At 43.0% G+C, this 14,451-nt stretch overlaps 1 protein-coding gene across 5 annotated transcripts in view; it reads left to right on the forward strand.

Annotated features, from left to right (window-relative positions):
- Positions 1-14,451, forward strand: part of CSNK1G1 (casein kinase 1 gamma 1) — a 108,159-nt gene that overhangs the window by 30,710 nt on the left and 62,998 nt on the right. For 4 of the 5 annotated variants that reach the window (XM_040602368.1, XM_040602372.1, XM_040602371.1 and 1 more), the window contains one exon: positions 12,266-12,681. In XM_040602368.1, the coding sequence (XP_040458302.1) occupies positions 12,504-12,681 (178 nt within the window). In that variant the 5' untranslated portion in view covers positions 12,266-12,503. Of the gene's footprint in view, positions 1-11,064; positions 11,178-12,265; positions 12,682-14,451 lie in introns of all 5 variants that reach the window. The other variant, XM_040602369.1, reaches the window with a different exon arrangement.

Below are 14,451 nucleotides of genomic sequence, written 5' to 3' on the forward strand. Positions count from 1 at the left end.
CTCTTTTTTTTCTGGGTTTGCAGGGATTTTGTGGGTTGCCAGATGTCCTTGGGGGCATTAACAGCCTCTTGCATCTTGGGCATGTTCTCCATTACCTGGTGCAAAGGTGGGGTGATGTCTGGCTGCACGTGCTTGTGAACCTGCATTCAGGATAAAAATGTGAACAAGCAAGGGGTGGTGATGTCTTGTAACCAGGCTGATCCTTTGCAAATTTAAATTTGTCCAAGTACTGTGTAGTTAAGGGGGGAAATTTGATGAACCTGATGGTGCATGAAGGCGGATGCTGTCAGCTGGATGGGCACAGTCAAAAGAAACCTCCAGAGCTTATCTCAGGACTGTCTCTGTGAGAAAACAGAGAATATTTGTTGCCATCTCATATGCTGCTCTTGCTACCCAGCTGTGTCCCAGTGTGCTGCATGGTTTTACATGGGATGTCGATGTGGAGAGACTGCCTCTCCTGATGCTGCTCTGCCTGACGTAGTGCATGGAGCTCATCTCGGCTAGCAGTGCAGGTGATTTTCATGAAGAAGCTGCATCTTGGGTAGCACAGGTAGAAAAATGATAGGCATGGGACAGTGCTTGCTAATAAATCTGGAAGAAGCTAAAACACTTATCCAGCATGTGAAGACTTAAGGCACTGTCAACTTGCTGCCTTCAGATTTGTGGAAGAACACTCCCCTCCCCTCAAACCAACCAACAACAGAAACCTTCAAGTATTACAGTTTCTTTTAAAGCAATGTATTGCTTTAAAAGTAATTACTCTCTGGAACATTGAGGGCTTCTGCTTGGCTTTCCAATGCATATTTGAGGAAGTAACTAGGTGCAAACATCTACCTTCTGTGAACAAATGCAACTGTCTGTGTATCTTGGGATTATTATGCCTAATTGCTCTGCTGAGGGAAGTGCAGGTTCTTATGGAGTTTATGATGTTTGTGTGGGTGTAGCCCATCTTGCCACTTGCAGGCACAGAGCAAAACCAGTAACCAAGCCTGTACCTTGCACTGGGGAGGAGGCAGCTTGTAGCTGCAAGCAAAAGGAGCAACCTTTGCTTTGTTTAAAAATAAATAAAAATAAAATAAAATAAAATAAAGGCAAGAGACATTTCACAAAACGATCACAGAGCTCCTAAGCTGCTTTTGGCCCTCATGCAAGGGGGTGGTACCTCTCCTGCTTGGCCTGTGCGTAATCCTTGGCATTTTTTCAGTTGCATAGGCTATCTGGATCAATCTCATCTGACAGCTGAACTGCTTCAGAAGGATACACAGTTGGGAGATCTGAAAAAAGGGAATCTTAAATCTCAGAAGAGAAAAGGTTGTTCTTTATATGCCATAAGGATGCTACCCCATAGGATAGGTGGGTTTTTTCACAGCTAGTTTTGAGGCTGTAACACAGCTGCGGTGCTGACTTCATGGGGGTTTTATAATCCCATAATGGGAAGGGAAGACAAATTGCTGCAGCAGATTTCAGGCTTTGAGTGTAACAGTGCCTTAAATATTAAGCTCTGTCAGTTTTTAACGGAAGTGAGCTATACCAGTAAAAACCTTACCCTGCAAAAAATGGAAGGGTGGGATGGAATGAGGCGATGGCAGGGAGTTGGGGTGCTGGCAGCTGCTGCCCCTTCCTTGTAGCAGCTTTGAGATGTGTTTGCTTAGGCTGAAGTGACATATTTATTAAGCCCAAATGAGCACAATTTATTACTCAGGAGTCTTGGTTCTTACCTTTTCAGCTACCTTGTGCTCTTTCACTTCTGCACATGATTACAGGGTTTCTCACCCATTTGACAGCAGTTTGCCTCCAAATAAACAGCATGTTAAAGGCTGTGGGAGACTTCTGTCTGTATATGGGTCTCAGGTACATGTTTTCCTCTTCTAGAGACAGCTTAGTTGCAAGTGAAATATGTAGGTAATGTCAGTTGAATTCCTGTCGAACATCTAATTATATGAAGTGACAGCATGGTCTGATCCTCTGTCCTGTGACTGCCAGAAAAGACAGTATCTTCAAGTAAGGAGAAGGTGAAATTCATTAGATTTTCAAGAATGAAAAGACATACATGATGAAGCATGAAGTATCACATTTTCTTGTGTTTTCTTTTTAATACACTACTTGTTTCTCCTTTTGGCATCACCATTACTTTTTTTTTTTTTTAAGAGATGCTGATATTCCAGCTCACAATCTCTTACATCAGTGTGTTTCCATTTCATTAACCAGCTGTTACAAGGAGTTTCTGGTGATAAGCAACCTGGAGACAGGGACCAAGTCAAGTCTGTTGGGCAACATCAATAGTCTGTGGGATGGAATCATGTGGACTTGGCAGAGTTGTCTGCTTCCCCATTTTCTATGGGGCGTATGGGCTTTGCCTGCCAGTCTGGGCCTTAAAGTTTAGGTACACAGGTTGCACAGAGTATACTTGTGACTTTTACCCACCTAAGCTGTTGTTCTTGGTCACATTCCCTTCTTACAAGTTTCTCTTTTTGTCCTTTCTTTGTATGAGGCTGTGCAGTGGTAAAAAACAACTTCTGCAGTTTCTGTGGTGCTGAATGTGTCCCCACAGTAGAATGTGAGTGCACATGGTCTCTTACAGCCAAATGTGCTTTGGCTAATTGCTGGTATTCATCCCTGGAGGACACACCTAAGCTGGGATGAATCTTGCCTGACTTAATGGCATGTTGGCACTCAGTGCCTAAATGCTTGCACTGAACGAGATACTTGCATAAAGCTCTGTTTCTGCAGGCACCTATTTCTATGCACCTTCATAGTGTTACTCCTCTTGTGTGGAAGTGGTATTTTCTCTAAGGCTTTGCCCCTTTGTGTAGCGGACACTTGGACACTGATGGAGCCCTTATACCTGTATTTAGCACTCTGTGCTGTGAGAGGCCAGACTAGTTTTCCTCTGCTTCTGAGCCATCAGGTGCAAATGTTCAGTGGCTTCAACGTGGTGTTTTATACCGACAAGACACAGCACGTTCTTTTCCCTGTCTAGCAGTCTTTTGATCTTTGCAGCTATGCACTGGGCATCGTTTTAGCTATGTGTTGATTAACACCAAGCAGAGGGTGCACTGTTGCTTCAGACTGCTGGTGAGCATCGTTCCAGGTCTCTACTTAACCTGCTTTCAGAGCTGAGGTCCTGAATCTGGCCTGTCATGTCTGAAGCTCATTTTAAGAGCTGCTGTGAGCCTTGGCAGAGATTTGGTGTCATTCTGATCTGATGCAACCAAGAAACTGTTCTGCTTGTTTGTCCTCAGCTTTTTGAGGCACCCTTGGTATTGGTGGGACAGAGGAGCCACAAGCCAAGTCTGGGGACCTGGAGCTCTTCTCAAATCAGGGCACAGAGATCCTACATCTGAATCCCGCTTCACTGCTGGTTTGTAATGACATTTTATTGGGTGGCACTCGACACAAATGTGTCCTTCCACAGGGGAAACCACATACCTGATGAGTGCTTGTGTTCCTCTTGATGCATGGCTAAATATTTCTTACACCTCTGAGTTCGTCAGAGCTGTCTGTCATCTCAAGCTGGGTTTCACTAACACAGCTTGTACCTACCCCTTGCTGTCACGGGGTCGCAAGTTTTCTTTGACCCTGTCTCCTCAAGTTCACGAGGACTTTTCTTCTAGTAAGAGGCTTTTCCTACCCCACACACGCACACCAAGTTGTGTTGGCTCTGAACTTGATACTTGCATTCCTTCCTGAAAGAAAAAAGCACTTCATGGTTTGGATAGTGCAGAGGGGCATTTTTTTGTGTTTAACCGCCAAATTTACTAGTCTTTTCAAGCTCTCTGAACCTGTCTGCAATTCATCCTCCAGGCTTCTTTTCCTTTCCAGGCAGTGTGCAGATGAAACAGTTGTAGACTACTGAGGCGCATCTGTGTTAAATTATGCTATAAATCTGCAAAAATGTTGTTGCTGCTAGTGATACAAGCCTGCTCCAGAGCCCAGGCTGCGGTGGTGGTCTTGTCAAGGACTTTGCTCGTTGTTGTTTCAATAATGGCAAACTACTTCCATCAACCATCATGGATGCACCTGAGTCTGCCTGATCTGGATTATTCCTTGAAGATGTACATGGCTGTCTAGAAGTCATCCCTTCTCTGGTAGGCTTTGCCCCTTTCTTCTTCAGATCCATTGCCTGAAAGGAAGTGCATGGTGTAGATAGATCTGCAGCTCTCTTTTTGCTTTTAAGAAACCTGGTCTTTTAAGATTAAAAAGTCCAGGTATCTGTGATGCCTGGTTATCAGAGAAGAGAACGTCTGCAGGGTTCTCATCCTGCCCCAGGTCTGTTGCAGGCCCTTTGCAACTGCCAGGGTTTTCTCATTTCCTCTTTAGAATCCCCATAAATATCTATTTCTGCTGGAATCTGATCTTACATGGCCTTACACACCCTACTTTGCAAGCAGAGTCGGTATCCTAAATGTCAGGCTTTATGCCAGTCTTTGAGAAGCCTTTCAAACGTTGAATTTTAAAGCTGGGGTCAGTTACCATAGTATCAGGAAGTAGATCTCAAAAACTTTGTGGATGTGACGGTTCCCTCCTGGGGCTGCAGGACTCCCGGGGACGCTGAGGATGCCGCGCTGGGGCTGGTGGTGTGCAGGCAGCTGTGTGTGGGCTGGACACCTGCGTCATCCAGAGGTGCTTGCTGCTGACAAGCGGGGATTTGGCACTCTGTCAGGCTGTCATGCAGAGGGATGTGTGTCTGGCAAGCCTCAGAAGATAGAGGGGAGCTGATCTGGCAGTTGCTCATCAGTCTTTTCTAGGCTAAAAAAAAACTTAAAATATGCAAAGCTCAGGTTTCATTAGGGGATTTTTCTTCATTTTTTTCAAGTGTTCAACTGTTCTTTTAGCTGTTCCAGCATAATCAAACTCTTCATAAAGAGCATTAACCCTTTTTTTTCTGACAGATTATGGTCTGTGGTGCTTTGTTACATATGTAGGAATATGCATCCATGGTTGTTGGCATGTTTGGCTTAACTCAAGTGGGGAAGAGAAGTCAATGAGTCTAGCTTGCATCACACAAACCACTTCCCTGAAAAGTGGTCTGCTCTTTGTTTTGACTCTCTTCTTGTGGAAGAACTAAATTACTAACGAAATTACTTTTTCCCTGCCTAGCATTCTTGGCTTTCATGCTGTGCTTGCATAGAGGGTATTGAGAACAAAGTTCAGGAATGAACTTACAGAATGGGTGCTTGGATTGCTCTTGGTGAAACGATCAACCAGGGCTCATCTGGAAAAAGATGTTACCAACACATTTAGTTGAAGATTATACAATTAACATGTTTTAGCATGTTCACAAGGTCTTCAAGGAAAAGACTTCATGGAAATTCACTTCCCTAGGGTGGAAAATGGTTATGAGTTCGTTTAGGTTCGTCCCTTTCTCTAAAAGCTGTAATTGTAGGATGTCACCTTGACAGTCCTGTGCATTCACAAGTAACGAATGAGTGTAGTGATCCGCAGTTGTCCATCCTTCTCCCTTCCCAGCAATGTAGACTTGAATACTGTTTGTATGCCTCATCTTGTAAGGCATTTGTTCCACCCATGAAGCACAGAACAAAATTAACTGCACAAGCTAAAGATTAAATTGTTGGGTCAAATGATTCAATAGAAGCAACTCGTAAGACATCTGTACCCTTTGAGGTTGGAAAGAATCTCCCAAGTGTGGGACATCTGACATGATGTGCACCTGCTAGCTGTAGTCTGCAGCCAGCTTTGTCAATGCTGTTACCAACTTTAAACTGAAACAGAGAATTTTGACCTACTTTTCCAGTTTTCCTGTTGTTTTGCACAACATTGAGGACACTGAAACCAGGTCAGTTTAGTGCTGTTTTGGAAATCACAGATGAATGCTGATCTCCTCTGTGTTGGAGGTACTGTTGGGATACAGGCATGTAGTTGAAATATACTGTCATAACAGGTAACCAGAAAGATCTTGAGTGGGAGAGAAAAAGGAAGAAAAAAAAAAAAAAAGTATTTTTCCTGGCTGAGTGGAGAAACCATTCAATCTCTGCCTCCTTCTGTCCTACTAGCTTGGGTAGGTAGCCATGCACCAAGAGCAGGATCCTCTTCCAGATCAGACCAAGCTGTAGGATATTTGGTTATCTGTTGATTTTTCTCCTTAGGAACAGGGCAGATCCCATAAAATCATTATTGTCTTGTTAGTGGAACAGCAGCTTTGCCAGAAGTGAGTGATGGGGTGGCTTTGGAGGAAGAAATTTTTGTTTGGGCCAGTTGGAAGGTGGCATTGGGTAGAAGCAGGGCAACAAGTGGAACTTCGTGGAAGGGAAGAGATGAAGTGGGGTGAGAAGGCATGAAGGAAGGGACCTGAAGCCAATGGAGATGTGTGTCCATGTAGAAGAAAGCAAAGCTGTAAGTGAAAGGTTTACTAATTGCATTTTAATATAGGAAGAGCATTGATGCCTAGGAAGCTATTAATGCATGCAGTGAAGCAGAGGACACAAACCCAGCTTGTTCCTCTCAACTTAGGGGTGTAAGCTAATAAAATGAGTTGGCAGATGCTGAGAACATGAGTGAACATATCATATATATCCTGGTTTCAAAATATTCCTCATTGCCTGCATCCTGGCTATACCTTTTCCAGAGGATGAACAGTCTGTCCCGATCTGTGGCAAAGAGAGCAAAGTTTTCTGCCGCTGAAGGCTCTAATTTTTACAGAGAATGAGGGTGGAAGCTGGTGATCTCATTTCCATATGTTTATAACAAGTCAGTTGAGAGCCCTGGAGGATTTTATAGTCTCTGAAGTCATGTAGGAAGTAGCAGATCTTGTCTGGAAAGCACTCTCCAGGTCAAGAGACTTACCAAAAGCAATAGACAGGCTCATGGGGCGGATGTTGGAAAATCCAATGAGAAGGCATATGCCTTGTTCTAAAGCAGTGATCTTGGAGTTTCTTTGAGAAATTGAGTTCCTGTTTCTGTAGAGAGTAGGATGAGATTACTCATCCCAACAGAAAATGGGGCTTTTTTAAGGCCTCTGTTAAAAGAAGAAAGAGCTGTAGGGCTGAACTGCTCTTGCTTGTCAGGGTGTTGATCCATCCGCCAAGCATTTGCAGTTTGATTTCTAGCATGTATTGACTCCTTCATGGATCAAAACCTCACACAGACCTGGATTAGGTCTGCTTGATTTGGTTTGAAGAAAGGGGGATTCATCTTCAATTTCAGTTTGAACAGGTTTTTGGAAATTGTGCCACAAACCAAGACTTTGACAGCTCTTGTTCTTATCTTGGGAGGGTATCTAGAGTATCTCAAGTAGGTCAAAGAAATTTTCAGTACGAGGGAAGCAAGGTTATCCTTTGAAGGGTAGGAATAAGGAGCTTTGGCTTCTCTACACCAGTCTCTTGTTTGCATTGTCTTTTACTACTGCTGCTTTCAAACTTAAGGACTTCATTGACAAAACTGGATGTCTGTGAGCAATGTCTGTGCTGTAACGAGTGCTTGGTAGGCAACTAAACCTACCTTCACGCTAGACTGTGCTAGTGATTACAACATGAACAGCAACTGCTTCAACACCACCTAGAAGTGTGTTTGTAGCTCTAGCACTGCAGTTTTATTGGTGGAGGTGAGGTCATGATTTAGAACTTGGGTCCTAAGTGTTTTCAAGTGTGTAGGATACAAAGTTGGGGTTTTTTTAGTTACCTAACTGCTTTAATTTTCTTCCCAGCCTGTATCTTTCATTAAATAACTGTTCCCATGTCTTCAACTGTATTGTAGTGAAATGAATACTGGAATTGAACTGAGTCACTGTTAGGGAAATATCTTCGTGCAGCTTTGTTTAAATGCAAGTAACTTTCAGGAGCAATCTTGCTGAGTGAGTGGAAAGGTAGGAAGGAAAATTGTTACAAAAAGGTTTGAATTGTGGCAGGGAATAGTCCTCATGTTCTGAGTAGTCTTTAAATATTAATGTGACTGACTTCAAATTACAGTTTAGTCTTCATTCTTCTGCCACTCCTTCTAAAGCCAGGTGCTTTATTAGTCCTCAAAAGCCATATTTGGTGCCGTATTTGTGTGATTTGGTGTTCCAACAGCTGGAATTTGCTTGTAGGGTTGGCTGTAATAAAGAGGTTATGAAATGTTTGGTGCACTCATTCATTACTGATCTGAATTCCTGTTTGCAGGAGGCTTTCAGCTGAGATAGGGGATGTTTAGTGTATGCAAACTGTCAGGCATGACCTTTCATCCTTCTCCCTGGGGAGACCTTACGCTGATGGGGAACAGGGTAAGGATGGAAGTGTTAGTAACTTGCAACCATTACCATCTTATTTCACTAGCCAGAAAAAGCATGGTTGGAGCTCTGTACTTAATCTACCTGAGAAGACTGGAGTTGCTTGTCCCATCTGAGATACACTGAGCGAGATGGCGTATGTGGCAGTATATTTCTGATGCCAGATCTGAAATTTGACACATGGAGCTTGAGCCAAGTTCAGACTTAGTCCGGAGGGGGGAAGCTGTATTGAGGCTCAGGAGGGCTCATGCTCGCCAGAGGCTTGAGCAGCCCTTAGATGAATGATGTACTTGTGTCATCAAGCACAGGTGGAGCACTGGCTGCCCTGCAGTCACTTAAAACCAAGACCAGCTCATATCAGCTATTTGAAACGTGTTAAATTGTGTGCCTTTGCCTTTTGGTGGCTTTCAGCCTCACTTAATCATAGCTGGTGAAAGGCTTCTCTGTAACGATGCTGTGTTCTGCCAGCAGGTAGCTGAACAAATTCGTAAAAATCTGCACCTAGGTATCAGGTTCTGCTGCAAAACAACCTCACTATATGGATCAATTTACTCAGCAGGTTGAAACCTGGTAGTACTTCATGGCAGAAGAAACATTAAACGGCTTCTAGTATCATGCAGGAAAGAAAATGTTGTGCGTTCTTAAACAGCCTGTCTCTTCCCAGTCCACCTCATGTTCATCAGGGTTGTTTAGAAACCTTTTTCCAGTGGTTTTAGCTTATGTTGGCTGTTCTTGCCTTCTCTATTGGCCACGTAACTGTTAGCTGAATGAGCAAGAAGAAGAAAATCTGTTTGTAACTTTTTATAAAGTGTACCATCCCTCCTTCCTGTGCTGGAATCTGTCCCTGACATGCAGATTTTGCCTCTTTCTTTCAGAGCTTTTAGCCCCTCTTCCATGTAGTCCTTCGTAGGAGTATCTCCTCAGTCTACAGAGCTGTGCTGCCCTTCGTGTCTCACAATGCTGCGCATTGCTTTCTCCAAGCATAAAGTGGGCAGGGTCTGTGCTCTTAGTAGAGAATTCTTCCTGTTACCCTGTTGTGAGGTCTGTAGTTGTTGCCTATGGATATCCAACTTTGATCAAAATGACTGTTCTCCAGGGGAAACAAATCCTCTTCTCTGGCTTTGGTGGGATTAAGTGTGTTTTCCAAAGTACTCCTTTTTTTTATTCATAGAATTCCTCTGTTCTGCTCATCTTTTTTAGCGATCCAGTCCTAGAAGCCCTCCATCACTGTCCTCATGTTTGATTTCTGTTTAGCAATGAACTTCCTTAGTTTCAATGACTGTCCTTTATGTTGTTTGTTTTGAAGTAAGTCCTTCCTCCCAGGTCAGGGTGGGGTCCAGTCAAAGTGCTTTTCTGGTATCTGATAAAGCGTCATCGTTGCTTCTGCAAGCGGGTTTCACAAAGCAAATACAACTGTGCTTGTGTCTACACAAACAGCTTTGAGAAGCAGCGCTAACTCACCCCCTCAGAATGAATGCTGCAGCTGAAAGTATGTTGGGATGTCTATGATGAAAAACCAGCTCATCCTGTTTGCCAGTAATGGATACTTCCTGCTTATCCATACTTGGTTTTAAATGTTAAATCTTGAATTAACTTGAGGTACAAGTAAAGCTTGGTAATACCAAATTTTGAATTTCTTGTATGTGAACGTCTCAGACTCCTCTGTCTCCAGCTAGGCCAGTGGTGCTTCATCATGAATGGCATTTCACAGGTTACTTAGTACCGTGCTGGGAGCGTGATGCTGCAGCTGCTGGGATGGTATGGCCGCACTGGTAGTGTGTCTGCGATACAGTGGTTCTCAGATGACTGATGATTTTCAGGCCTCCTGGATTTGCTGCAGACATGGTGCAGAGCAACAATGAGAATTCATCTGCTTTTCACTCTAGAAAAGAGAGCTGCTGAGTCACAGGCTGGGTGAAACATGCTGTGGGTTGTAACCTGTGCAGTCTGAGCTAGGTTCTACACATTAATATCGACTGTTAACAAGGGGTGGTTTTGTGGGATTGTTATGTTGCATGAAGCATCCATTCATGTGTCTGGATGTTTCTTTATGCTATTATTAGGGAGACCTTTAGGAACTAATACAATGTGGAGGGACACAGCATTGTTCTTACGAAGATGGAGCCTCTTTTAAAGTCCTGCAAATTCCCTGTCTGATATAGAACCCTGCAGTAATACATGAACAAAAGCAGTGGAAATAATTTGCAAAGTGGTATTAAAGTTGTGCGTTCTCTGTGTTTAATTTTTGCCTTTTTTTTTTTTTTGTGTGTGGAAGTATTTAAAAAAAATCTGGGGAGGAAGCTCAGGCTGGGGACAACTGTGCCATCTGTGGTGCAAACACAGCAATGGAAATGGGTAGAAAAGGTCAGAGTTGTGCTAAAGACTAGTACAGTATTCAGAAACTCAAATTTCCAACTGTTAGTTACCTGCATTTTCTGGATCTGGTGTGGATGACTTCTGCCTTGTATACAGATGCCTTAGATCAAAACAAAAGTTGCCAGAAATGAAAGTGTACCACAGTTGAAGGCTGGGGAGGGTGTACTCATATTTCTAAAGGGCTAATGCTTTTGTTCCGTGCCACTGATTTGTGGGTGGGTGATAATTCCTGCCTCTTATTTTTTAATAATTGGAAGTAGGCAGGTTAGCTTCATAATCTCAGGATATGAAGAGAAGAAACCTTTGCTAAATCCTCTAGAAATGTATTGCTACAGGAGGACTGAGCCAACTGCCTTAGTAGCTTTTGAATCCCTGTAAATACCGTTGTGTTTCTGGGCATACCTGATAGTGTTTGATTGCTGATGTCCTTCCACATTGACTCTTGTTTTGGTGGTTTCATTTAGCACTTCTCTGCTGACTTTGGAGGCTTTTTCTAACTTCTATGCAAACATTGAAACTTCTGCATGGATGCCAACACTTGAAGTAGGACGCAAACCTTGTCTCTGAAATTATTCAGGTACTCTTCCATTCACATCTGGAAAATCATGAATGCAGCAGTGACTCCTAAAGGAGTACAGCCCAGTATGTGTAGGTGCTGGGACGTGGGGGTTAGCTCCAGGTGTGTTTGTTCTAGTTCTTGCCTTAGGAACTGCACCGCAAGCATCTTCTGGGTGGGTCCACGTGCACAGAGGAGCCACTTGGCCTCATTGAGTTGAGAAGCATCTATTTTGGGTCCTCTTTTGATAGAGTTAGCAAACTGACGCTTGTGAGATGCACCAGTGTGCTCTCTGGAGTAGTCAAGAGTTGCCTGCCCTTGGGGTTATGGTGGTGACAAGTCTGGATGTGGGGGAGCAAGGTGTACTTCAGGTTCTCTGGGAGAACTGTCAGGCTTTCATTTGCCAGTCATGAATGCAGGCTGCTGGAGAAGATCTTGGCCCTTGAGTCCGTCACCCAATTCCATTACAATGTCTGTTTTTCTAAAACCTCATTTTTTTAGGGAACTAAATCACATTAGTAATGTGAATTGTATGTTGATACAACATTCAGAAAATTTATAGCGTTTTAAATCAGAAATCTTGTTTTGGCTACTAATTTTGGTCATCTCTAAGACAACAGTTTCAATTAGCAAATGCATCTGAGGTCAACTTTAGAAGATGTAAAATGAAGGAGAATTTGACTTCTGAAGTGTTTAAATATTTTCTTGGCAGCTTTCATTCACTACTTTTTTTTTTTTGTCTGACTTTTGTGTAATACTTCATAAATGTATGAAGTGAGAAGAAAACAAGCTTTACACTTCACAGCTGCTTTAAAGATGGGATGTGATCTCCTTGCAGTTTCTACCTGACATGCTGGTGTAATTGAAATTGCTTTTGCTAGTATGTGCCGCGTGAGTCCTGATAACTCCAGTAGCAAGCAGTCGATGAGCAGCCCTTGCATCTCTTCGTGATGTCAAGGCTTTTTATCAGAAAACTGTTAAGAAAATCGTAGAATTCCTGTATTGCCGCTAATTTCCTCAAGGCTGGGAGGAACACCCTGTTGTACATTTTTTGCTTGGTATTTTAAAATAACAATTTTTATTTCATATAACTTTTTTCTTTTCCCCAGGTAAGAAAACAAAAGCAACCTGCCTTTATTGAGTTCTCAAGAACATAATCGACCCCTTGGTACATTATCAAGATGCATTAGGAAACTGGATACGGTGCCAAAAGAACTCCATGCATTTCCATGACTTTCTTGAACCCTGATTCAGATACTTTTGGATATATATTTCTGTCCTAAGGAGAAGAGTGCGTACTCCGATTCATCTCTGCCAGCTTGCTGGCAGAGATATTTCACTAAGATCATGGACCATCCTAATAGGGAAAAGGATGAAAGGCAGCGGACGACAAAAGGAATGTCGGGAAGGAGTGGGCACGGTTCTCGACCAAGCTCATCAGCATCTTCTGGCGTTCTTATGGTGGGACCCAACTTCCGAGTGGGCAAGAAGATTGGGTGTGGGAACTTTGGAGAACTCAGACTAGGTAAGAAGTAACCATTTTAGCGACCTGCATTATGCAGGTTAGCATTTCACCACTGGAATATAAATAAGTAAAAACCTACCCCCACTTGAGAAATGTGTGTGCTTGTCTTGTTTTCCAACTGTTGAGCTGCCTTACCTGAAGCTTCTAACTTAGATGTAACTGTTAGTGTTATTTTTATTTGCACAAAGTCAAAGTGAGATTACTGGAGTGGCCAAAGATGCAAATTTTGAATAATCTGAACAACGAAGACTGTTCTCAGCGCTGAATGTCTTGCCGAAGGTGAAAAAAGCTTCTGAACTGCCTGGATTGCTAAATCTTGCTTCAATTTCTTGTTCATAAGCTAGGATACCCTGTTAAAGTGATGGGTGAGACTCTTTCCCAGAACTCAGCCATGTCTCCTCTCTTCCACGTCCTTCGCTAACCTCAGTGCCCTAGTTTCAGCCCCATCACCCACTCACTGATCTGTCCCATGTGTTTGACTCACTGGCTGGCAAAGAGTAGGTTGTGCCGACTGGCCATCTGGCTACTGCCTCTCAGCTGCCGAACAGGCCCAGCAGCCTGTGATTTTTCGTGGTCCGTTGGTTGTCTAACCACATCTTGCAGCTGGTCAGCCAAACAGATGGCTACACTAATGCATCGTTTGTTTAGGTTGACTAAAGAGCCCAATGTGCTGCGCATAGTGCATGGGGCTCTTAAGTCATCCTCAACAGATGATGGTTGTTTTTTAAATGAGGGGGGGGAAGCAGCTGGTGTTTTTAATTACATGTCCCTGACCTCCCAATATGTGGTTTTGGGGTATTTGCTGTAGATCAGAAGCAGCACCTTGTGATGGTCTTGATCCTGACTCACTTAAAACAGTTGCATTTCTCCTCTTTGGCTGAATGAATTGGATTGCTGTGGTAGTGAACTTGAGGGTGCTGAAGACAGATTGGCTGACATAAATGCCATTTGCCCAAACTTGGTACATATTTAGAATTGAAAATAAAATCATTCGTATATCAGGCACTAGGGATAGTAAGTAAATCAGTCAGGAAATTGCTTTGGATAAACAAAGAGTTATAACACACAACTACTGACAGTATCTTTGTAGATTCCTGCTCAGAATCTATGTAATCTTAGATTAATGTATGTAATCTTTAATTTTAAGGTTTGGCTATTGCATCTTTAGCATGTGCCACTTCGCCACAGTGTGAAGATTAACCAGCTTGCTTATGATCTGTCTCAGTAAACAGGTAGTTTGGTTCCAGCATTACATCAGACAAGTTTTATTGATTTTGCAGGAACAGAGATAATGCTGCAAAGGTGGAGAGAAGCCAAGCGCAGGGACAAAAACTCCCACCTTCATGAACATGAGCATAATTAGCAGCTGGAGATAAGTTTGGATCCTTACAGTAACATAATGTGAATAGCTGTATTGCATTTGCAGAGGCCTCCCCAGCAGCAAATGTCACGATAGCAGTATCCCCATGGAGATGGTGAATTGCTTTGTAACCCAAGCTCTGCTTTGAAGGTTCAGCAGCTGTAGTAGATCCCTCCAGGTATACAGCTCTCGCATTTATTCGGCTGGCGCCCAGATCCTGCTTGCATGGTTTTTCTTTTTCACGTTTCTCAAAAGTTTAAAGGTATTGGGTTTCTGACTAATGTGTAGTTTCAAACCACAGACTTTACAAAAGAAATTTCACTTCTGAAAAAGTCAATTTACAGAGAAATTCAGTTTTAACTTGGAAAAAGCAACACCTGTTAATTGAGTGGCCTTTTTTCTTTTCACTA

This window comes from Falco naumanni, chromosome 7, assembly GCF_017639655.2.
Source record: "Falco naumanni isolate bFalNau1 chromosome 7, bFalNau1.pat, whole genome shotgun sequence".
NCBI classification, from domain to species: domain Eukaryota; kingdom Metazoa; phylum Chordata; class Aves; order Falconiformes; family Falconidae; genus Falco; species Falco naumanni.